General features: G+C 36.4%; 1 protein-coding gene across 7 annotated transcripts in view; it reads right to left on the bottom strand.

Moving 5' to 3' along the window:
* Positions 1 to 26,538, bottom strand: part of AKAP6 (A-kinase anchoring protein 6) — a 280,658-nt gene that overhangs the window by 216,444 nt on the left and 37,676 nt on the right. For 6 of the 7 annotated variants that reach the window (XM_061463486.1, XM_061463487.1, XM_061463485.1 and 3 more), the window contains one exon: positions 16,082 to 16,439. In XM_061463486.1, the coding sequence (XP_061319470.1) occupies positions 16,082 to 16,429 (348 nt within the window). In that variant the 5' untranslated portion in view covers positions 16,430 to 16,439. Of the gene's footprint in view, positions 1 to 16,081; positions 16,440 to 18,696; positions 18,809 to 26,538 lie in introns of those variants that run through there. The other variant, XM_061463488.1, reaches the window with a different exon arrangement.

The following is a 26,538-nucleotide window of genomic DNA, read 5'->3' as shown; positions in this document are numbered from 1 at the left end:
TCTTGTGCTATCATTACCAACCAGACAACCTATATAATTTATATTACAAACTTAAATTTTTCACATAACAGACCAAGAACGCAGTTTTTACCTACAATCAACCTTATCTTATGATTTTGGAAACAGAGATGGATAACATGTTAAACTATTTTCAAGTCTTCCAGGTAAATAAACCTTTAGTGGAAAATATAACTATTAACATAAGTCAAAATCTGCAAAAAAATTTGTGCACAATTTGACTGGAAGTTTCTCAAATGCAGAATAGGCTTTCGCTCCATGATACCAGTTGGTTTAAGTGACTCAATGTGCATGAGTGAAAAAAACTGTTTCACAGTCTATTATATGTTTCTAAGGTTCTCAAGTGGAATGCAAGAGACCAAAATTCAGATCCCTTTTCTACGTGGTACTTACTAATTCACAAAAGTGTAGCTACGCATGGAGTGCATCAGACTTGCACACAATAATTCGAGAAGTGTATCAAGACAAGCGTCAGATGCATGATATGTTTTTCTACAACTTTTGAGATAAAATTCAATTTGGGGGCTTGAAGGTATCAGAATAGGATGGTTTCATGCTCTTACAAGTAATATAACCAAGTCTGAATACAAGAGTGAGAATGTTCAAAATTCAAGAAGTTTCAAGTAACTAATATTTTCATAATTCCCCCTAAAGTTTTCCCTATACACCCCATTAGGTCATCCTAGTAAGAAAAGGAAAACATATCCATTAGAAACAACAAATAGAGAATAAAACAGATTAATTTTAACATGACAGTTTTTGCAGTCTATGTATCACCATCATTTAATTAAAATAGGAAGTTTAACAAGAAATCTGCCCCAAGTGCTGGTCCCACTGCATATATTTGCATTTGTTAAATGTCTTCAGAAAAACTGTGTGAGGAAATGCACCTATGAGGCACAGAGAAGTAGTATTGACATTAACTCCTCCTTTTGATAAGGAAAACATCAGTAAATAGTGCCTTTGGCGTTTTCATTACTGGCATTTAAACTGAGAATCATTGAGAATCCTTTTTTTCCACTGCATACCTATTATGTATCCCTTTGTTACAGCATATCTTCCGTTTGCACACAGCAGAGACTTGAAGGTTTAATCTGTTCCTCCCTACATTTTCAAATTCTTTCTTTCAGAAAATAAGGAATTAAACAAGGCTGCTTGAAGTGTTGGCTTTCTACTTATTCTAGCAAACAAGTGCACTGAAAAGATGAAGCTGCAAAATTCGCTCACACTGTTCAAAATTAGCATACTATTAAAAAAAAAATCCTCAATGCATTATCATTACAAAGTATAAGTTGACATATTCAGAGATATATATTGTAATTGAAAGACTCTAAGTGGAACCAGACTTCTCTGTTATAATATTTCATCCTTCTGAAAAAAAAAAAACCAAAAGCTGAGTAAGGTTATTGCAGCGGGATTCTTTTTCTAAATTGCATTTCTAATATTTCATAGAGAATAAACAGCAAGACAAATGAAGCTGTAGCTTTTGCCCTGGAGGATTTAATCATGCAAAACTCTAAACATGGCCTTTCCTAGGATATAAAGGCTGGTTAAAACTGGTTTTCCTTCTCCTATTCCAAGTGACTGTCACATTCCAGACATTTCTAGGCAATGGGATTACATCATTCAATTTATTTTTTTTTTTAATGGAAACAGCTGTTACATCCAATATTCATGACCTTTAAGCTTTCCCTATCAAGTTATTCAGCTGTTCTTTAAGTCCATATGAGTTGCAGGAAAATGAAACTGTGCAAGACCAGTTTTATTCCGTAGTTACATGAACACACACATTGTTCCAAGACAACAGGAAAAAAACAGCGTTTAGGGGAAACGCAACATACAAAAAACTTGCTCTTATCACTGCTTCAATGGACTGTCAGCCCCTTATTCATCCCACACACAAAATCAGTCCAGCATTTTGTTGTGTATTTCACACTGCTTCTTACAGTTGTCTTACTGCTTTGATGCGCACAGCTGTATGTGTTATGTGTGAATAATTCTTACAGGACTTCATAGAAGGAAGAAAAAAGAGAGAAAACACACACAGATTTTTGAGGACAGAGCACAGATACTTTTGAGGACACATCCAGCTAGTACAATCAGCCTCTTCCTGGGTTTCAAGTTCAGACTATCTCACTGGCTTTGTTTGGTTTTTTTTTGTTGGTTTTTCATTGTTTTTTTCAGTGAAGGAAAGCATGAGTACATTTGGATAAAAGGAGTCTATCATGCTTCTAATTAGAAACATAACTAGATGTTAGATATATAGATAGTTCTTAATTTATCAAAGGAAGTTAAACAAAATCCATTAGTCTACTTATTACATAAGGTAATTTCTCATGTAAAATTTTATCATGCTGGATACATTACATTTCCACAATGTTGTTTTATTGATGTCTGTTCCTCTTCCAGAAAACTTATTTTGAATTAATGCTTACTGCAGAATATAAAAGCTTGTTTTCATTAAGATAAACTGTGAAGTGTAAACAAAACAGTAAAAGAACCATGCTGTTACGGAGAGATTGCTTGCCTTAGGAAGTGCCTGAGAAGGTGTGGGAATGATAACAGCAGTGGTCTCATAGATTGGTGAAACTGAAATAACTTGTTCTTACTCCTGATTTTGCTACCAGTTTATTTTGGACTTCATCACAAGTCACACGGTGTTTGGTCTGCATGTACAGGGGATGTGATCATGCTAACTTGCACTGTGTGAACAACTGTAAAACAGTGGGTAAAAATATTAATTTATCCAGTGACCCATGCAGACCTGGAGACGCTGTAATTTTGAACCCAAGGATAAATTTCTGGTGTTACAGGTATCTCTTTCTTCAGGGACACCCTCCAGTTAAACACTGTCTCCCATTAGCAGCACTGCAAGCTGATATTTTTCTCCTACAAAGGACTATAGAAATTGAGTGTTTGAAGAGAGCACCCATATAAATATTTATAAATAGAAGTATATACATAAGCATACAAATGTTTCCCGATGGGTTTTAAATCGGCTTTACCATTGCAAGATCAAGCATTTTATTTTGTAAATTTTGTTATGCTAAATTTGACACAGTAGTAGCCTCTTTTTTCAGATAAACATTTAAAAAACCTTGTAAATTACTATCAATGCTCCAAACCTCTTTGCAGGTGATGATAATCTTTTTATTATTATTTTTCTCCCTCTTTTTTTTTTTTGTCCCCCAGCAGCTACGGCAGCTGCAAGGAAACTCCTCCAGCTCCCTGGATCACCAGGTGGTGCTGCAGCACAGGCGCAACCAAAACCCGCCCGCTGTAAAATGCTCCAAAATGCTCATTGCTTTTTCAATATTGAAGTTGCTAAATATTATCACTAAAGACAATCGCACAGTCTCTGGATTTTCATGATGGGCGCCTTTGTCGTCGTGTCGTCATCCTCCCCCCTTTTTTAAAAAGATAGTCTAGCTTTCTGGGAGGCTACACATTCCTCTCACAAATGCTTTATCAATAGAAACAGCAAAAAGGAAATTAACGTACATAGTAAGTGCAATTAATTACACACAAAGCCAATTTTTTTGAAACTTACAATTTATCATCTTTATCTTCTCATACAGTGAGCCAAGAAGATAAATTGCAAAGATTTTCCTACAATACTGCATGATACAAATTTTGTGCCTTGTAGAAGTAATTTCTCTAACAGGGATACAGCACAATAAAGATACCTTAAATCCTTTCTAAAAATAACTCAACAAAGTACAACATTGTAAACACGTTGTTTTCATGCTAAAAGGGAACTCAGATGTGTTATTAAACTCCAACTTTGAGTGGTTCTGTACAGTTCAAGGGCTTCCCAGGAGCATAAAGTTACCATTGTGCAGGCTTGCAAAACTATGTCTTAAATGTACATTAGTTACCTCACCTTCTATGTATTACTGAATGCAGAGATTTTGACTTTGTTTAGCATTTTTAATTTTTGTTGATTTTGGCCCTGGTCAAGTACACTTCTGTGCACTTGGTAATTTTCCAGTTGCAGCTAGTTCTGCAAGAAAGCAAAGTCTGCTTTCCTGGAACAGTTTGACGAAGTGAGGCTTTCAAAGTAGACTTGAAGCATTTAATAGTTGTAGTTTAATGGACAATTCTTAGAAATTCTTGTAGATGTCTAATCTGCAGTTTCTTCCCAATTATGATTTTTCACTACCAAAATGTAAGTTGCCTCCTTTCCATAAATGCTAATAGCTGTATGTCTTATTCATGGCCATATTATTCAAACAGCAAGGCAACAAAACCAGTATCAATTCAATCATAGCAACTGAAGTTTGATCTTTCATAAGGGAAGATGCAAGACTAAGTATAAAACCTCCTTGTAATGTCAGGGAGGTCAGAGGACAGTAATGCAGGATGCAAGTGTCAACACTGAGAGCCAGGTGTTGAATAGTTAATTTCTGCATGAACCTACCGTGACCATACTAGAAACTCTTTGAAACAGAAGCAAATCCTGCACCCTAAGAGCCTATGTATTCATTGTTTTGAATATACGAGAAAAGGTAGTAAAGATTCTGAACTTTCTCTTTAGACTTCTATGGTTATAGAAATTACACAAAGCCAGACTTTAAAGGCACAAGAATGAAATAAGGCTCATGTCCAGCACTGTCTTCTACTTCCCTCCATTTCTAATGCAGTAAGTACTTAAAGATGTGCTTTGACAGGCTCCTGCTCTCTCCACAGAGCATGGCATTGGTCCAGGATAAGAAAGAATAAACTGCATTTTGAAGTAGCAATTCAGCATGGTAGCAGATGACTCAGCAATGCGCTTTGGTGAAGGACAAACAGGAAGACAGGAGTTTTGACAAAAATTTTGAGAGAACCTGGGAATTGCAGAGAGGAAAATAAAATAGGGAAGAGAGGCTGGACAATAAAACTAGGAACTGATAGCTAGAAACCAATTTGCAGCCTAACAAAATAAAACTCCGGACAGGTTCCACTCCAATACGTGAATTCTTTTGAATAGGGAAATTGCCTTTTTCAGCAGTGAGATACCTATACAAAGCAGGTTTTTTCCTTTTTCAAGCATCCTCTATAATAATTTACAGGTGTGGCCCTGTCATTCTGACTTACTATCTTTTACAGATCCTCTACGTTAGAGAACACCATAGCAAAGAAAATTCAGCTAACAGTTGAGAACTGGTGCAAAATTCACAAATTGATCCCAAATACTGTAACTATAAAACTGAGAACAGTGATTTAAATTGCAGTGGAGATCACCATAAAGTCTTTGCCACTCAAACACTTAGCTTGATGTTGTATTTATTTACTCCTTAGGGTTAAAAAGAGAGAGAACAAAAACGGGGATAGATGCTGACAGATATTATAAGTATTTCATTCGCAATTAAGATCAAGAAAGAATCTGGAACAGATTTGAGTCAAGGAAGCTATTCTTGCAGAGTTCAGCTGAAGATCAAAAGCATATAATTTAAATTGTAATGTGGTAAAAAAGCATCTTTTCAGCATTCCTTACTTATTAAACCTTAAGTTTGGGAAAAAAAAATGCAGCATTGCCAGTATTTTGTGTTTCTTTGAAAGAAAACAATGCTGTTTGTAACTAGAGATACAATGTTCTTACAGAAAAAAAAATACTGACTCCTTTCCCATGTATACTTTTCCTACGTAGCTCTGCCTTAATACCTCACGCTGAACTACTGTCCTAGATTAATACAACCACAGAATGGGTTGAGTTGGAAGGGACTTTAAAGATCACCTAGTTCCAACCCCCCTGCTATGGGCAAGGACACCTTCCACTAGACCAATCCAACCTGGCCTTGAACACTGCAGGATAGGGCAGCCACAGCTTCCCTGGGCAATCTGTACCAGCACCTCAAAACCCTCACAGGAAAGAATTTCTGTCTAGTATCTAATATCAATCTACCCTCTTTCCATTTAAAGCCCTTGTTCTCTCACTACATATGCTTGTAAAAGGTCCCTCTCCAGATTTTTTTTAGGCCCATTTAGGTACTGGAAGGATGCTGTAAGATCTTCCAGAACCTTCTCTTCTCCAGGTTAAACAAGCCAAGCTCTCTCAGCCTGTCTTCATAGGAGAGGTGGTCCAGCCCCCTGATCATCTTCGTGGCTCTTCTCTGGACTTGGTTACATGTTCCAGATTCATAAGTAATGTGGACACTTAAACCACTCTTTGAACAGAAGACTATATTTGTGTGCATCATATGCAAGAATCCATATGAAGCTACACATGCTTACAGGTAATACACCAAATACATTGGATTCAAAATGTTATCAAAATCATCAATTTCAAGTAAAAATGCCATATGAAAGAAGTCCAAATTACCTCAGCATAGAAAACATAGGATAGCTTAAAAGGGACCACGATGATATAAATCCTACTGTACTGCCCTTGGAAATATCCCTGTTCCCTGTATTTTATTATGAGTTTCATGATACTGATAATATTCTAAGTGTACACATTGTGAAATTCATTTATTACCTCAAAATACTGGATTTAACTAAAAGGTTTCTAGCCTTGCTTGCATCTTAAAAATAATAGCCTTAAAAATAACTGCTGAAGAGCAAGTGAGAATATTCAGTTCAGTATTTCAGCTCTTTGATTTTTAGAGCATAGCTGGCTAATGATTTTGCAGGCTTCCTTTTGATGATTTTGTCTTCTAGCTGCTGGAGAGTGCTGGGATGTAGTGACAAATTCCATCCATAACTGTCATACCAGTCATACAGGCTAGCTGAATCATTTATAAGTCATTTGCTCATCCCAGATAACCTACTAGCTTTTAAAATTCAATTCCATTATTTGGGGGTTGTTTGTATATTGTATCTAAAAGTACGGAAACTTTGCACCATTTACAATAGAACTTCCCTCTTTAAGTATGATTGCTACTTTGTTTCCTATGAAGAACAAGGTGAACTGCAAACTCTGAGATCTTACACATATGCGCAAAGTGATGTACTGAAGTGAAATGTAGTGTAGTAGCTCAAGTATTTTAGGGCAGATAATTTGGAAGCATTGTGAGGAAAAAAGACGGAAAAGAAAAACAACAAACCAACCAAGCAAACAAACAAAAAAAAAAGGCATGAGGAATAAGTGGATATACAAATACCAAGGTAGGAGTGGCACTGAATTTCATTCACAATATTATAAATATGATATAAACACACACACACATATTTACACGCATATATACCCCTATACGTATGTCAGTAATTAAAAAGAGCATATTTCAGAATGTCAGATCACAATTGCATTGGAAATGTACATATAAAATCATTTATCCCCTTTACATTAGCAGATAAATTATGAACCTATTCTGTAGAAATGTTACTTGCTTTTTCACCTTTTGAATGCCTGCATAATTTGTGATCACAAGCAAATGTACTCACCAGAACACAAGAAGATGAATGTTCACATCAAAAGATAAGACTGTATATTGTAAATTGTTTCAAGTCCCTTTTGAAGCATGTAACCACAGCTAAGGGCAGGTATGGTTGCATGGCAAACTGAGGAGAATAAAAGCAATATAGTTCACTGAAATCTATGAGATGCATTTTCTCAGCTAATATAGATTATGAAAAGTATGCTGCTAGATGGGCAAGGGAAATTGTAATGTGTTATTACATTCAGTAGCTTTTATATTTTGTGAAAACTTAAGAAATGTCAGAATTTGAGAATGCTATGCTTTCTAACACAGTGCTGCTTTCTGCTTTCTAAATTACATGGGTTTTTTTTTCCAAAAAGAAATGGAAACATTTAAAAAAAAAAAAAGTGCACCATCTTTTGAAAAGCAGGCATAGAATTATAGCTGACTCCACAAAAGCTATTATCTTCCCTCAGGGAATCATTTACAACAGGGAGAAAGAGGAGACAGCGTTCATAAGGCTTTAACAGATGGAACTGGTAGGCATTAATTCTCCTTTTCCTCCCTGTTTCTGCACAGTCCACTGTAAATGGTTCAGCTCCTGTTCAAAGAGGATGCTTGTTCATCTATTTCTGCTTCTGCACATCACTAGAGACAGATACATGGAACACATTAAAATCTTCAAATCAAATCTTTTGGATGGATGAATGGATGGATGGGTGGATGTAACACTGCTAATACTTCCTTACACAACTCAAGGAAGCATAAGACTATCCATGAAAAATACCTAGTCTGTGTTATAACCTTTTCTGAAGATGACATTTCTACAACTACAATGTCAGTCAGACATTTGCCTGCACCTAGGCGCTTGCCCAGGCTTGCCACCCAGCTTTATTTATTAGCTGCAAACAATGAAGTCAAGCTCCAGAGCAAGACGAGAAAAGCTGAAGGTCCAGTACAGTTCCCAGACCACCCCACTGTGACAGCTCAGGCTTTGTCAAGGCCACATGAACATCATCTCAAACCCCCAGAACACATCTCATACAGCCCACTCACAGGATGGGTACTATGCATAGGGCAACATCTCAAAAGTATAAACATAGCTATACAGACATGTCATTACATTCTCCACAGGAAAATACACAAAACCCTTTTGCTTGCTTACTTGTTTGTTAGTTCTGAGATTTCAATTGCAGTTCACAGAAGGCTTTTTAATGGTTAACTGTACAGAAAAGGATTTGATTCTGAGGAAGAACTCATATAATTTGAGAGGCAAATTACAAAGGGTATTTACAAAAATCAGAAATTGTGGAACTTGTTCTTACTGAAATGCAAGTATGTGATGGTACTGAAATATTCATGCTGCATCTCTGGTATTCAGAGAGCAATCATCCTATAACATTGAAATTTCTTCTGTCAACTCTCTCATAATAAAAGCCCATCAGGCAATAAGGAAGCAAACTAAAGAATTCCTTACATTTTGTGCAATTTTCTGTGCTTGTTCTTTGACTACTCCCTTATGTCATATTACAGTTTTTATATATTGTAAGTGACACGTAGTTATAAATTGAAAACACAACAAACCCTACCAGTGTAATGCCTAATAAGAAACAGGTCCACAAAGCCTACTGAAATAGGCAAAGCAAGAAAGCATCTGTAAAATTAATAGTTCATGAAGATGACCATTCATAGATGGCTGTTATAAAACATCACTATATCCTACCTTCTAAAACACATATAGACTTAAACAAGTCCTCAAGAAAAAAAAGTACCAGGAAGATTTTTATGTGGCACTTCTTTTTGCGTGTATGCTTTTGTTTATATACACATATGGATAATTACAAATATACATATATTTTTATAACATTAATTATTTCAACCAAGTCACAGATACCATAACAAAAAATTCCCATTGGTATCCTTACTTTCAAATATAAATAATTATGTAGCATCAATGACCTCTAATTTAAAAAGCTGACATTACTAAATTTTACTTACACTATTGAAATAGTATTTAGTTTTTTCCAGTAAATACGGACAACAGTAGGTGTTATTATGTTCACATGTTTTGAGTAATTAATTTGCACAACGACTTAACATTTTCTCATCATTCTGAAAAGGATTTATATCATTATATCATTATATCTAGTAAATTTTTGTGTTCCAGTCAGATTAGGATACAGACTAAAAAAAGACGGTGATAGGTACCATCTGTGCTGGAATTTGATATTTACCTTAATATTTCTCCAGAGACCATTGGTAGGTTATTAGCTCATTTTGTAAAGCCTGTATTGGCGTATTTTAATGTAGGAGCAATGTGAAGTGAGAGGAGGGAGAAATAATCAATATAAGTTGTCAAAGTGCACTTACATGCATTCATGTATATATTGTATAACTGTGTATATTTCTAAAGTGTAGATATCCAAATGAGAGCAATTTCGCAGTTTTTATTTTTAGAACTAAATGAAGAAACTGAGTGGTGCAACACCCACTTTTCTCCTCATCTTAGAGCTCCAATTCCCTTTTCACAAACAAACGTTCACCTTTTTTCTCCAAAGTCTCCTGACTGATGAATAATCCCAATGTCTATTTTAGGACAACCTTAAGACATTCATAGCATTGCAGATGCTAGTCTGCTCTTATATCTGCAACTCCCCGAATTACACATCACCCTTGTATGACCAAATGCAGTGCTCAAATTAATGAATGCATCTCTACCCTTGCAAGAGGAGCACTCCCTTGCAGGGAATGCCACAGGTTACAGTTATTTTGCTCGGTGTATCCTTACCAGTTTGCTTTTGAAATAACTTATGTTGTTTTAAGGAGATGTTCAGATTGCACCCTTGCATTAAGTGGAAGCTTAGATGCTCCACAAATTTTTCACTGTTTGTTTCCAAAGACCATGCATACAGACCCCAACTGAGTCAATTAGGTAACCCATGCCTTTATTTATTCATTCCTTTTTTTTTTTCTTTTGTAAAACTCTTTTTGCCTGAGGGATATCCAATGCTGGTGTCTTCTACCACTCTAAGGAATAATCAAGTCACTTCACCACGAAAGCAATAATTCCAGTAATTTTTTTATTGGTATCCTTTCTCTGTTTTTCTAGACAGAAAGTCCAATCTTAAAGAGGGTCCAGAGCACTGTCTGCAACATATATTATTTATTAATTTAACCTGATAAATTATGCAAACCAGATCCTCCATTATCACTGGGGTTACCAGTTAAGCCTTTTCCAGATCTTAGCTACTTTTGTTCCCTTGATACTTACATAACAGCAGACTAACCAAGCAGTTCTCACTTTTCTAGCAAGACCAGCTTTCTTTAGCAGGCAACTGAATCTCCAGTAAAGTATGTAAACTCTTTCTGCATTCATACTGTCTCCTATGGCACCCCAGCAGATGATCAGAGGGCACCGAGTTTGCCAAATATGGGTTATATTAAAAGAATTAGTTATTAAATTCTAAGAGGAGAATGAAAATCAGTTTAACTTCACTGTATCTGCGCAGACTGAACAATACTGACAGAAGAAGGGGGAAACTGTTTTCCTATTAGGTTGCATGACACAGTTTAAATCCACCTATCTTAAAAAAAAAATTATTGTGTTAACCTACCATTATTTGCTTAAAAAATAGTTATTAATGTGCATTAGCTGAATATTAAAGGCATAAAATTTCATTTTGAAATGTCAGCATTATCTACAACTACACTAGAGGATAACTTAAAATTAGCTTACAAATGTTTATTGGGTTTTTTTAAACTTACTGTTGAAAAACAGTCTGATTATTAATAAACCCATATTGTCACTTGCACTACTCAGGCATCTGAAGTTAAAACCATATTAAAAGCCTACATAGGCTTAACAGGTACTTATTTAGTATAAAATATTTGGAACACCAAAAATGGTTTCAGCATTAACAGTAATTCATAACTAGCACTAATCCAATAAATTCATACATTTGTTGAGAAATGTTATAAGCAATTAGAAAGATTTTTTTTTTTTCATTAGGAACTTCAGACTGGGCCTTCAGGAATGCATTCTTAACAGACTTTAATGACCAGAGCAGAATGAACATTAGGACAGAATGTAGGCGACAATGCAGTCCTGAATCATGTTGCTCATTGAGTTTGTGAATGTCTAAATGCCACAGGTACACCTCTGTTGCTCATTCCATGACAAGTAACCAGCTGCCTAAAATTCTGCATTTCTGAACTTAGACTACCACCAAACCTGGCAAGTCTGAGCAGCTTTGCACAGAATTTCCAAACCTAATTAGTACCTAGAAAATTGACATTTACTTGGTCATCAGTTTTATCCTTTAAGGCACTGACCTGGTAGGTGAGCAAACAGCATGTGCGATGTCTCCAGGATTGCACTCTATATAGAATACAGTTCAAGGCTCTCCAACTTCTCTTATGATGCAGTGTTGTCAATACAATTTAGAGATTCAGACTCTGAGAAAACTTTACCTGTGCACTTAAAGATAGTTTAGGTAGACAGATGAAAAGCTGTACAACTGCAGAAGCAAAGTATGTTGTCACAAGCCTTAAAATAATAGAACCATTGAGAGTCATCAAACCAAAGGTGAGAAGAAAGAAAAGCCCTGTTTCTAGTGTGACAAAAAGACATGTGGTAGATAAGGTACTTAAGCAGTGCTGCTAGCATTGAGTAAGTCCACTTACAGGTTATGATAAAGACAGTTCTGAGTTTCAAACTACAAGAAATTGAACTTACGAACTTATCTTCCAGACTCAGCCTTGAGTTATTTTAACATCTGAAGGAAATATTGATTTTTGCTCTTGAAAAGGAATTGATACAGGGAAAAAAAAAAGGTTGAAAAGTACTCAGAAAAATCATTTGGCCTGGCCTTCACTATTTATTCATTAACTCAGCAATATTTAATATTAGCTAATTATTAAAAGCGGCCTGAATTCAAGGGGAGAGGATGAGAAAGACACCTACAGTCCTACCATACCCTGGTTTTGCACTGGTGGTGTAGTGATTCTCTCCACAATAACTTAGAAGTTAACAGACATCTTAAATACAAAAGATTATGCTAGATCATCCAAATGACGGGGGGGGGGGGGGGGGGGGTTGTCCCCAGAAAGATAAAAAAGAACAAACAATGAGTTGAAGAGCAAGATCCTTCCAAGGGTTAAGGGATATAAAGTAAAGCAGAAGATTTGGAATTGAATCCAAGTTGGACATCAGGAGGATTCCAAGAAAGAACTCACTGTGAAAGCAAGCATATTTTATTCAGCATAAAAAAAAAGCTAAATGGATCACGAAAGCATCTCAGCATGTTCACACAATACAAGGACAGAGAGAGCACTCTAAATTTGCTTGTAGTCAAAGCATTTTTGTTTTCATGTCTTTTACAAATATTTGCAATTGGTAACAGCTATACTGAATGCATTAGAGATGTAAATGTATCTTAGCACAGCTTGTGTTAAGAGTGATGACCAGATAAATGACTAATATAGCGCATTCCGAAACCCTGAGAGTTATGGTTCATGCATCTAGCTTACTGAAGCACTCATGTGAAGCTGAGCTTTCCAGGAAATTTCCCAAGGGACAACATAAGACAAGCCTCCCACTCATGCTGCATGGCTAGTTCTAAGAAAGGGCATTTCAAAAGCGAGAGAAACAAGTATTTTTCAAAGGATCAGTGGTGGCTAGTAAAACCCTAAGTCATGTAGCACAAAAACAGACTGGCAGCAAACACCAAAATCCTCAGGGAACAAGCCACAACACAGAAACAACGTTCTTCATTACAGAAAGAGCAGAAGCACAGACCAATCTGCAGCTGGGATACAGACTAAATATTCACCAGAGAAAGAGATGATCTGTTTGTTGAGCAATTTTCCAAGGAATAACATAAAAGGCCTGCTATGGCCTACATCCTCATACCAGCCCTATCACGATGAGCCAACTCAGCCAAAGGAAAAAAATAAACTTTAAACATCCAAAATGAATAGCTGCATAAAAAGGGAATTGGACCTCTCCTCACTGAGGAAAACAAACTATGGCAAAATAAAAACTTGTTTGCCTTACTCCTGCATTTGCAGTCTAATAATTATATTCAAAAACTATTATGTTACAGATTTTCATCCTGAGTCTGTAACATTCATTTTTATCTTTATGATTGTGACAAAAGAGCAGAGAAAAGGCTTCTTAAATTTGCAGTGTGTACTTGGGGGAGGTACTTCAAACATACCAGAAGAAACTGAAAAAATTCATGGACACACTTGAGAAATGCAAGACCAAAAAAAAGAAAAAAAAAAAAAACAAAACCCACTAACAAACTGATAAAATAAATTCAGTAACAGACAAAGGCAAAATCTTACGTGTAAAATTTCACAGATAAGAGAAATGAAAAATCTGCAGCAAAGAAGTTTGGGCATTACAGTGAACATGAATCAAACATCTCCTGCTGCTGTGGGAAAAACAAATAATATGAAAGATAGCCTAAGCTGGCATGTCTTATTTGGTAGACACATAAAATACTTTCTCTAGCCTACTCAGCAATGGTGAAGCTTCACATTGAGCACTGTGTCCAGCACAGGCACAGCAATTCCAGAAGGACCCAGATCAGTTGGAAGGAGCCTCTCCAGGGGAATTATCGGAGCACAGAAGGAATAAAAAAAGAGGCTCTGAGGTCTTATTTATTGTTTTTTGCTTAGCTGATTTTCATCAAGATATATATAATGCAGAAGGATATAAAGGTAAATAATTTAAAATATAGCTGAAGTCTGAATAAAAGCATTTCCATAACACTTGCTTTTACAGTCTTGTTTTTGTCTGTATACAGGTTTAAAGGTTACAGAAATTCTGTACATATCCCTAATGTGTTTATTAAGACTTTGCTGCGTTTTGTACTATTATAGATCCTGCTGAAAGCTTTTTTATGCTCTTGTGAAAAATTTAGAAATATATCAAATATTTTAAAAATACTTCAAATACTATTCATAATTGTACACACACACGGATATACAAGTGTATAAACACACAAGAAAAGAGCAATTCCCTGTGAGTCCAGGCTGTACATAGAATATTTGACAGCGCCAATGACAGCCCCCCCAGGCTGGCAGACCAGATAATTGAGATTTATTCTGTTATTCTTTCGTCCTTTTTTACAGTTACATCAAAAAGATTTCTTCTTAGATCCAAACAATCCCTAGGTGCTACAGCAATCACTTAGGTAGAAGAAAACATTAGGAAAGTATTTTATGAGCTACCATTGACACTTGCAACTTCACAAATAAATACTAAAAAGGAGAATGTTGTTCATTCACTGACCTCCATTTGGACGTAAAACATTTTAGTGGATGTATGAGGGTGAGTTATGTGTACAGAATATTCTTACTCCGTAAGTTGGCACAAATCAGTTGTCTGTGCTCTAAGGCAGCCCAAAGCTGTGTGCAAATACCATGCACAAGCCCCTCAGTCTTTTAGTTTCAGCTCAGCAGTGCACTAAGATGGCCACAAGCAATTCCAGATCAGAGCTGGCAATGAGTCCAGCAAGTTTTGATATGAAATACATTTCAGGCATATTTGCTAAAACCCTACTGCATGCTGTGGACATGGTCCTTTCATCTAAGGCTAGCAATGCCTACCCCAATTTTTTCAGAAAAGTGGTGGAACCATACAAAAACCTCAGGATTGGCTGTCTCCTTGGTTAGAACTGATTACAGTACAATTGCTCTGTGGTCAGCGCTAGTACACAGAGTTGTATTTTAAGACAGACTACAGCTCCGGTCCTAAAATAAACACAGATAAAATGCTATTCCACTGAGTATGAAGGAAGACTATGTTCACATAAACAGGCCTCAGAATGCAATGCTGAAGACAGCTCAGTCTGAAGAGATAATATTTGCCTGCTATTTTTGGAGACTGCTGTCTTCAAAAGCATGCTTCATCTGCTGCAGCAAACCAAGCAATGCAGACAAACATACAAATAAAGTCCTAGACACTATTTGTTTGAATTTCACCTGGAATTTCTTGAATATCTTTAAAGATTCATCATCAGAATTTAAATCTGGGACCAAGACAGAGATAATTGTTTAAAGGTACTTGTGTTCAGTTGTCAGGGTATGGGGAGATTGGGGGGACAAAGTCCAGTTTTGCTAGTACATTTTCTTGCTGGTGTGAGGGGAAGGTTGATTTACTGTTTGTTACTGTTCAATTCCTCTCACTTCACATTTCTTACCATGACTCAGATCTGAAAAAATATTCTACATGTTTACTATTTTGTATGTAGTCCCACCTGAGTTCAATCTTGAGCATAGCCTTTATGAGACTAAAAGGCCAAACATTAGACCACCTTTCCACCATACTGCCTCTGAAATCTGGTTAGTTTTCAGATGAGTAGCCATGCATACTGGGACACAAATTTAGGAGGTTTAGGTACTAAACCCTGTTAAAATAAATACGACTATTTCTGGGCATTTCTGATCTGTCTGGTCAGGTTGTATTAGCTGCTTTTGGAGTGTGGACATGTTTGTTAATGTGCTTGTGACTGTTGAATTAAGTGATGAGTAAGTAATGTTGCAAAAAGATCTGAGAATGACAGTTTGTATTATCTCCCTGAAAAGGACTTATACACTTAACATAGGCTGTCATACTGCAGCAGTTATGAAAAGCTGCTTTTGTTTAATTTGCAAGTAGAAGATTTGAGTGAACCATCTTCACTGAAAAATCTGCAATATAAAATTCATCCTACCTTCAGCTGTACCAGGTGCACATCCACATGCTTGCTGTCTGAATCCTGCTGGACAGAATATGTCAGATCCCTGACTCTTTCCGATGTCATCCGAAGCCAGGTCTCAATTTCTGGCAGGTGGAGAACAATCTTCCAATCAGCCCCAGTGTGTAGAGGAGGAGGCTTTTCATACTGCTGGCCAGAATCGAGCTCCTTCATGACATCCTCTTCCCCATCTCGTTCTACTGTTGGAGTCATGTTTATAAGCATAGGAGATGCGTCAGATGGCATGGGATCCAGTTCTTGTGTTGTCATGGGAGAAAGCGCTACATCCATGGCTAACATGGGAAAGCCTAAACCATAATTCATTCCAAAATACCTGCAAAGAGAAAAAGAAAAGAGACTGCATGTTACAAATTTTGCAACAAAAATGCTCACAAGACAAGGAGTAAACGGTAATGTCTGTGAGGTATGGTAATCTCATGCAAATTGTTCTACCTAGGCTAGCTTTTCTACACCAGATCAAGAATCAATAGATATTTCAAATTAACTGTGTTGATTTGAACAAACAAGTTTGTTTTGTTGGGTTTATTTTTGCCAAAACCAACAAATATTGCACTTCTCTCATTGTAGAAAATCACTTTCAAAATGACAGTTTTCACTGATGAGAAATTCATGTTGATTTTCTACAACTGCAATAGAAAGAAACTAAGCATTGATAAAGCTAGCTGAAATTTACTCAACTCCACAAGTTAATATAGGGCTAGTATTTTAAACTAGCATGCATTAGAACATATTCTATGGCCTGAAATTTATGATGAAAGACAAATTATCACAAGTTTTATTCACACTTCCTAACTGTCCACTTGACTACTGATCACGCCCAACAAAAGTTCTGAATGCAAATCTAAAGCAAATATTGACAACGCTTGGTTGATTTATTGTAGGCAGCTTTTAAATTGACATTTAAATTCTTGTAGTTTTGTTAGATAAGAACTGTTATGATAAGCAATATCTGTCAAAATTTAGAAATAAGAAATCCAAATGTCAAAATATGTACCGAAGGAGTGGCTTACTAAAGCCCAAAAGCTGTGTCATCAGAATACACTTATAAGGTTCACTGAAAAAGGTAAATAAGTAAAACATTTTACTTTGTATCCCTTTCCCTGTACACTCGGGGTGTACGCAATATAGAAGGCTGCTATGCAGAAGAGAACAGCATGCACCTGGTTTGGAGCTAAATTGTACCTAAAACATTATGTAAACTTTAATTCAGTAGGAGATCTAGGTTTTACCTAATTTTGCAGTATGCCTGCCTTTGACATACAACTTTACCACCTTCAATGTTTTGCAAACCTAAGCTATATTCAGTAAGTCTACGTTAGGAGAATTGGAAAGATTGGGTCCTTTTCACTGCTTTAACCAGTGCATATTGGAAATACTTCAACTACATTTTTAACAACTTTTTCTTGCATTCCTTTTCCATAGTAGAAAGACTGCAAGTAACTCAGTTATACAGCTATTAATTTGGGCAGTATTCCATGTTCTTACATGTTTACCCTCTTTTCTATAAAGACTGCATTTTAGCTTTTAGTATAATAGTTGTAGAGATTGCAGAAGAGAAACCAGTGCCTTTCGCTATTAAATCGACTACACTGTGTCAACTGAGTTCTATCCCTAAATATTTCAATTGGAGTCTTAGAACCCAGAGATGACTACGACAAGCAGTGAGAGTACCAAGGAAGTAGCCAAACACCAGTCTACTTATCCTAGCCAGGAAGGACAAAATATTACATTTAATATTAATTTGATTTTGTTTCCTGTCCTGTAGTAAACTACTTTTTGCACATTGCCCCCAAAAGAGAATATTAATGATGGATATTAAGCCAGTAAATATTAATTTGGCACTTCAGAACAAAATTTTCTATTCATGCAATCAAGGAAAGGGAATGAAAAAAGATTCCAAGTTGTTCTCAGTGCTTGCTGTACAATTTCCAACTCTATGTTTTTTGAAGACTTCAGAATTAAATGCTGTCAAATAAAAAGCTCTGCAACAAGGCTGAAATCAGCATTTCAGGATGATGAGTATATTTTTCAAGTCCATCGCTTTTCACTGCCCATTTTTCAACTTAAACTCTGTTGCCATACATATTCAAAACACAGGGTTAAACAAATCACTCACTTTGAAAACATTTTTGTTAGACACTGCTGATCATAGCCCCATCTTTAAAGTGTATAAATCAACTGTCCTAACAGCCAAAACTATCATATTACTTTAAGCATATTCTTCACATTATTAACTCCTGAAAATAAAATTTTGCTGAAGCCCACGTGGTCCTTATTTCTGCATGTTTACTGTTAACAAATTAAACATGCCTGAATCACTAAATGATACCGAAACGTTGGAAGTGCAGCACTTGTTTAGGAGTTTTTCCACTAAAAAAAAACACCTTGGCACTCTACCAGAGTTTTTCAACATGACTCAGCTCAAGTAAGGACATTAAAGCAATTAGTGAACAAAAATTAAAACATGCTGCTGCAGAAGCAAACAAAAGCTAGTCCGTGCTGCATGCAGAGCGTAGCTCTAGCTTTGATACACCGAGTTTGCAATTAGCAACCATTAGGAACCTGCTGACCTGTTTTTTGTTACGATGTGCTTGACTCTATATACTGGCTCCCCCGCGTTACAGCTAATGCCTCCTTAATCCTAGTTGCTCTTAAAAGTCAAGTCCTTTGCGTCCTTTTCTTTCTGCCAGATCACAAGTTGCCACACTTCAAGTATGTGGGGAAACTTTAAAAGAGATCATTCTCTTCACATTCTTTAAAAAAAAAAAAAAAAAAAAAAAAAGAAAAGAAAAAGAAAATCCTACAAAGGTAATAAAACACACTGTGGATACCAGTTAACGAGGTCTGGGAAAGCCTTAAAAAGTTCACAGTGCTTGAAAGGAGCTACTTGTAGAAATGACCAAATCTGAACACTAGGGCAGAGTTTCATCAAATCGTTTCCTGGCAGAATAAAAAGGCACCAACCACCAACTACACTGTGAGAAAGGAAAACTGAAAGGCTCCCCCGCGCTCTCCGAGAAAGCTGACACGGGAGCCTTGCATTCACAGGAGTGCTCCTAAAAATCACTGGAGAAACAGTAAGCTCCACCCTCCGATCCCTCCCCCAGCTCATCCACAACTGCGGCAACGGCAACGGCAACATCATTCCCCTGTGACGCCTGCACAGACCCATGAGCTGCACTGGCAAGGCGTTCCGCGTGCAGGATACTGTCACCCCCATGCATTGGGTAGGAAAGGAAAAGAGGAAGGTCCCTGGCACAGAGGTGTTTTTACGTAAAATTCTAATGTTGAAATACTAAATAGCAAACAACATAGCCCAGCAGAAACAGCAAACTCACAGACATAATCTTCTTTAAGCAATTTAGGAGTTATAAACCTTGCCAAAATACTTTTGATCAGATGTTCTGCTTTGTGGCTGACCACGTGCAAGTCAGACTTCTGTATATTTAACTAGGTCAGCAGCCTTGTGAGCACTGTATTCATAAAGTTGTGCTAAGACACCAGCTACTGAGATGACTAAATCAGCTGCTCTCCACTCCATTCTCAGACAGACACTTGCATCTATTGTCCTATACACTTTCTCCCTCCAATGTTCAGAATATTACTTCTATACTGAAACAGGGTAGGTGGAAACAGCAAGATGGGGCACAGAAGGCCTTCTTCAGCAGTTCCAGTATTTGCATAATGTACCATCAGTGACATGTGATAAATTTCAGTCTGAAATTTGAAAAAGCGTGTTGAAGAGTAATATTCCGTATTCCAAGTTGTCATCTAGTGGATTAAAACATTTGTTAAAAAAAAAATATGCAAACAGATGTGAAATGGAAGTTAAACAATACTTTGGGGTTATATATTGTGGTGTTTGATATTTCAAGTGACAGATTTTAAAATTTGTTCTATTTCCGGAGTATTTTGTTTTTCCAGATTTTGTGGGATGTACAGATAGTGGATTTTAAACCATTATCACAAGAGTTAGAACACATATTAAAATTGAATACATTTTTTAGAGTTGCCCTTTATACACTGCTATGCAAAATTTTTTTTTAAAAGAGGTAAAGGAGTGGTTAATTTCCTTGTAAGCAGGATTTGTACCACCACTAAAGGTCTTTGAAACATGAAAAGCTAAGCTCAGTCTTGCTGTCTACATCACAAAATCCTGGTAGCATCATTGACAGTTTTAGATGGGCAAGCAGTGTTATATCAGACTCTAGCTTTCTTCTGAACTAAATCCTTTCTGTACCTCAAATACCTGTATAAACCAGATTATTTCAAATCTGCAGGTGAACAGCTGAAAATACATATGTCCTGATCAATAAAAAGTTCATCTCTCAATATTTTGCAGGCATGGCCTTATTTTTATCGTCACAATCAAAGTGAGAGTTATGATGCCATTGTTTTTAAAAATGCACCTCAAATTATTTGTTTCTGTTACTTCTGAAGCTACTGTTTCAGTCTGCTGGAAGGACACATTTATGAATTACAAACATAGCTACAAGCTTTCTTTACTTTTTCTACTCTTTTTGGTGGGAGAATAAAAATAGAAGAACTGATAGTATTTATTTGCTTTATGTTAGGTCTTTATATACAGTTTTATATTTTCATATAGACTTTTATAAAAGGTGATAGTTGCTGTGTAAGCACATGCACACATATGCTTTCAATCTTCATCTTTAGTAAGTACATTATGCCTAACAGATGGCTGATTACCTTCCACTGATCACATAGCAATCTCTCTTTCCCCTGGTTTTCCACTCAATCAGATGCTAACACTTTTATGCAAAACATAGAATGTGTGTGTCAACCATAATATAGTTCATCAATCACCACAAGACTCCTCCCCCTCATTTTGCTCCCCAGTTATTCACATTTGCCTTGTCTATTAAGTGCAGGCCATATACACTCTGCCAGCTATCAGATCATCCACGTTTCCTCCAGCAGCAGTTGGCTCCTGTCAAACAAAGCTTCATTAAGCATTTTAAGCCATACAGTAGTCCAACCATTGATCAGTGGTGCAGACACTGGACCGAGTGAATGTTAATGAGTTCTAATTTTTCTTACTGTCACACATTGTTAAAATCAGCCATAAGCATTATACAGCCACCTGCCTGTCAATTCATTCCATTCTGCAAAATGGCCCCCAAGCCCCAGAGAAACTCCATCATTAAATAATTATGTCTGCTTGCTGACTTTGAAATCTAATGATGTAAATTTTAACATCAGATTTAATGAGTTCATTGATGCTCATCTTCTAAACAGATGCAGTGGAAATGAATATCTCACACAGCCAAGTTATATTTCTCCCCCCTTTTCTTTTTTTTTTTTTTTTTGGGGGGGGGGGTGTTTCGTTTTCTGCATTTCAATAGTGCCAGGAATTCTCTGCCAAGTTATAAGGCTCATTACATCTTTCCTTGACTATGTAATCTACTGTATCTACTGCAAAGATAAACTGTATCAGTACCCCAACAACCTGAAATACATCACATCAGTAACTACATATATGGAAACTTAAATTTTATGGCATTAACCCTATTCACATAAACGGATTTAAGAAATACAGCAATTTCACAAAGCTCTTAAAGAACTGAATTCTAAGAGAGTAAATTTAGGTTTTTCTCTTCATACCATTCTCTGTGAACACATTTCAAAAATACTTCCTTTACAATTATCACGCTATTACACCTAAAAATCTGAACAAGGTGGACAATAAGGGGAAAATTTTTCATGTAGCACTGTTGGGCTTCCTATCTGATGTATGTAGATTCTTATAAGGTATACCTCATAGGGAATACAATGCTGCCTGAACTCACGCAGGATATGGACCAAAAAGCCTTGCCTAGCAATGCCAGTATTAAGCCTGAACATTAATGTGATTCACGATTAAAATTTTTATTGTGACTGATTTAAAGTCCATTAAAAAGCCCCAAGGCTTTAATGGCAGCAAAGCCAGACCACCAATGATTAACTACAGAAATCCCACCATATATGTTTGAGCTCCTAATTATGTCTATAAATCGGGATATAAGACACTGCAGTGACTAAAAATGCTCTTTGGTATCTGATGTTTCTCTTTATAATCCATGGTGAAGGAAAACGTAGAACTCACAAGGCAAATGTTTATCTAGAAACTGGGAATTCTTGTGGCAAATCAGGACAAGTGGAAATTTGACTGCAGAATTTTGCAAAGGATCTGTCTGAAAGCATAGTAGGAGAGACTAAAAAACAGAGCACAAAATCTAGGCATTTTGCAACCTCCAGGAGCCAGCAATCTGCAAGGAGCCAAGGGTGAAATAGCCAAATTGTGATTGTGGTGTACATGTTCTTTCATTTGAAAATTCTTTGGTTTCTTAGGATACCAGTTTTTAAAGAAAAGTTCTGGGGGGCCTTTCCACCTGATGTTTGTATCAGGTGAATTAATAGAAACTGTAGCAGAATGAAGCAACACATGAAAAAAATACCATTTTTTAGAGGAAGAGCCTTCTCTGTTTTTGAAAAGTCACAGTACTGGAGTTTTCTAAACAGACCACAAAATGTTTTTGACAAAAACCAATACCAAGAGCTAAAGGAATCTAAATAGCCATGGGATAAGGAGGAAGATTCTTGAATGGACAAATAATTGAGAAAAAGGCTGGAAACTGTACATATAAATGGAAAATGGAGAACAAACGGAGACAAACAGAAATCACAATCAGAGTCTCACAGAAACCTCTGCTACACAGAAAACTATCAAAGTTCGGTTAAATAAAAAATCATTGGCTTAATACTCAGTAGCAGTCAAAAAGAAAATCAGATTTTAGGAACATTTAGCAAAGGAATAGGAAATAATGCAGAAAAAAAAAAAATTACATCACTGTAGAAATCCATGGTATACATCCAGCATGTTATGTGCAATTCTGGCCCCCTCACCACAAAAAGAATACAGTGAGGCTGGAAAAGAGTTCAAAAAAAGGCAATCTGAAGGACAAACAGAAATATGCAATCACCCCTGTTCAAATAAAAACTAAGCAGGCTAAGAGTCTCACCTTTGAAAAGAGGTAACAGGAGGATGGAAGGGAGACCATTAAATAGTGTAAGGTGTCCCTGCCCATGGCAGGTGGGGTGGAACTAGATGATCTTAAGGTCCTTTCCAACACTGACTATTCTATGATTCTATACCAGCTTAAAGACCATGCTATCCAGAAACTTTAAATACTGCTGGTTTTCACAACCTGGGCCTCTTTATTCTTCAAAAGAGCTCTAACCTCTTCCTCAGTGGAAGCAGTCATTATACTTCCTATGGGCTCTTTGTCCAAAGGTCTTTAAAGTGGTAGGCCTCAATTCCTCTCAAGGTTTCAGTCCTTTGCCCAACCACCTTATATACCTAAGAGGGCGCTTCAGCCATTCTACTTGCCATGTTTTTTGCGTGCAATTCTCCAAAGGAGAACTTGGAAAATCAAAAAAGGGCCCCTTTCAGGTATCTCTCTAATGAACAGCTCAACAAAAGACCTTAACTTGCAAACAACTTCCTATTAAAGAAAGCATAACTGAAAATTTCAGCTTAGCTTCTTCAGCATCTTCAGCTGCTTCAGTAAACTCCAAGACTCTGATCTAAATTCATTTAAGTGTATATATATAAAGCCACTAGTATGATAATTATGTGAATAAAAGCTTTGGGTATAAATCCAGTATACTCATCAAATCAACAATTTGTACCTGCACTGTCAATTCCAGGAATTTCATAAACTGTGGAAACTGTACAATATTATGGCCCTACAATTAATCAGTAGATTAATACTGGAAGCAAAGCCAAGTTCTATTTCAGAGAAAGAGTTCACATCTCAAGAAGTACCAACTGTGCATCTTTACACATGCACCAAGCATATCTAAAAATATATCCAATAGTTCTTGTCCATCATTAAGTGCAATCAGAACAGCTTGGGGGGGGAAGCAGAATTAAAAAAAATGGCTCTCTAAAATTAATTGAGTATTGGAATTGTCACACTGAGCCTAGAAAGCCGCTCTGGAGAGAAAGGAATACTTCTCTACTAAAGAAAATATGCCATACATGCTTATGTGAAAACCAAAACACTGTGATGTAGAGTGACGTATTGCCTGAAACACTAAACAAAATCTGTACACTCCCGGCTCATAGTATTTTACATGCTCACAAAAAAAAAACAACAAAAAACCAAGAGAGAGGCCAGCTGAAAATGATCCCATAGGACAACTGTTACATGGTACAGGAGAAAAAATTCTACACTACAGTATGTACAGAAATTGAAAACAATTGTGTAGTGCCAGACTCACACAGAGGAATATATTCAGAGCATCAAGCATATTGGGAGGAGTACTTGTGTTTCCTGGCCGTTTCTGACTCAGCAGAGATTTGCCCTGCAGTAATAAACAGTGTCTGGGAGATGATGTGGTATGAAAAGATTAGCATTAAAATAGACAAAGACAAATTAGCTGTTTCATATTAATTCATAAATGCTCCAGCATCTTTTATTAGCTAACTGCCCTACACCACCTTAGGCTTTTGTTATCCTAATTTTCACTCCAGAATGTCAGCAGTACATAGCAAACATACATAGTGCAACTTTTATATGCTGATTTTTCAACATACACATGAACAGTTGGTGGTTGGTTTTTGGTTTGTGGATTAGGGTGGGATTTTTAAATATCCCTGCATAAAGCCATTTTTGTTATTCTAGTGGCCAGTAGTAAGCAAAGCATTTGCAATCATAACATCATTTTTCCCCTTCACTAGCTACAAAAGTTAGATCATGAAGGATGCAAAAAATAATTTAATTAATTAAATTAATAATTAATAAAAATTATTCTAGAAAGAAGGTAGCCCCTTGTTCCAATTCTTTTTTCTTAAAAGAGATGATATGAAATATCTTTCAGGAGGCTAAACAGGCAGAAGCTAAACAGGCTTATTAATTTCTATAATGTCAGTTGATTATGAGAAATTAGTTACTTTTATTACACAATGTGGCCTCATAATAGAACAGACAAGAAGAACCAGACAAGGCTATTTTAGCCCATTTTCAAGTTCTATTATCTCTCATCCTCTCATACGTACCATACAAAGTATGTCTGTTGTAGTCAACCTCTAGCTACAATTCAAGCCTTGCATCTTTCTCTAGCAGTCACTCAAGATAATCATTTGGGCTCCTTCCTTAAATTAAGGCAGTATGAGACAGGCAGTGCAATACTGGATTCTAGGTCTCAGGCCAAAAGTTACAATTTAAAAAAAAAAAGTTATTTTTTAAAAGGAAAAATAATCTACCTGAAGAATGCTGTTGGACACAGTATTGGTATGCCAGACCCAAAAGTGCAACTTCAGACATTCAAGCTGCCCCAGCTCTGATCCTGGTGATAAAATCAATCAAAATAACCAGAAGACATGCTGCAATTTCTGAAACTAGATTTGTTACACTGAATTGTAATAATGTTATTATAATAAAGATTTTTGAAGAAATCTCTACTTTTTGGAACAAAGAACCATGCAGCTCTAAGGCCGGAGAGCCTGACCCGTTTTGGAAATCAGTATTCTGTGTTATATAAGACACAATACAATGTGGTTAGCTGATCCTGGAAAATTCTGTCATGTAAGTTAAATTAGAAATAATTTAGCTGTCAAATATAAAATTTTGAGGCCTTATCTAGAAGAAGCCCATAGCCATTACTTTTTGTCTCAAGTTGAGAATTGACAGAAACAGACTAAGCTCTCCTGGGCACAAATTGAGTTTCTTGTACTGAGTCATACTGAAGAGTTCTGCTCTATTGTTTTGGTTCCTATCTAATATCAATAATACATTATCAAATGTGTATATTCAGCTGTTTCAGACTTTCAGACATTCAGTTATCACAGTAATAGTGCACTGTAAAATGTTTGATTTGGGGATTATTAATATCCATGAAAATAAGAGACTTCCTCTGCTACAGGGATGAACCATGGCTTCAGGAGCTATTCTGCAAACTCTCGTATCATTACTTGGATAAAATCCTGACCCTTGATGGTGACATATTGGTCACCTAAAGACAGACAGCCGGTCATGCTGTGTTATCAGTTGATTGACACCATCCCTCAAGATAATGAGTACAATTGCTTTACCCCATTCCTTTCTACTGCACAATATTTGAAAAAGGAAGCAGCTTTGTCCACCTAGGAGAATGTAACAGTGGAAAGATACAACTTGGACAACAACGAATGAAAACCAACAGCAAAATAATCAAACAAGAAATGAATACACAAGAGTTTTCACTTATATAGCTCAAGTGGTTTATTGATATATTTTCTATCATGGAAAATTCATCCTTACTGTATCAAAGGAAAATTCTCAGCCATTTCCTACTGTTCATGAAAAGCAATGTTCTAGATTTTTGCCAATCAGAACTTCTTTAGGAAAAAAATATTCCTCTTGTAAACT

This window comes from Pezoporus flaviventris, unplaced genomic scaffold (assembly GCF_033815535.1).
Source record: "Pezoporus flaviventris isolate CSIRO_AGI_PZ_B2104156 unplaced genomic scaffold, CSIRO_AGI_Pfla_v1 ptg000036l, whole genome shotgun sequence".
NCBI classification, from domain to species: Eukaryota; Metazoa; Chordata; class Aves; order Psittaciformes; family Psittacidae; genus Pezoporus; species Pezoporus flaviventris.
Note: the sequence above shows the minus strand (reverse complement) of the source record. Positions and strands in the feature narration are given on the sequence as shown.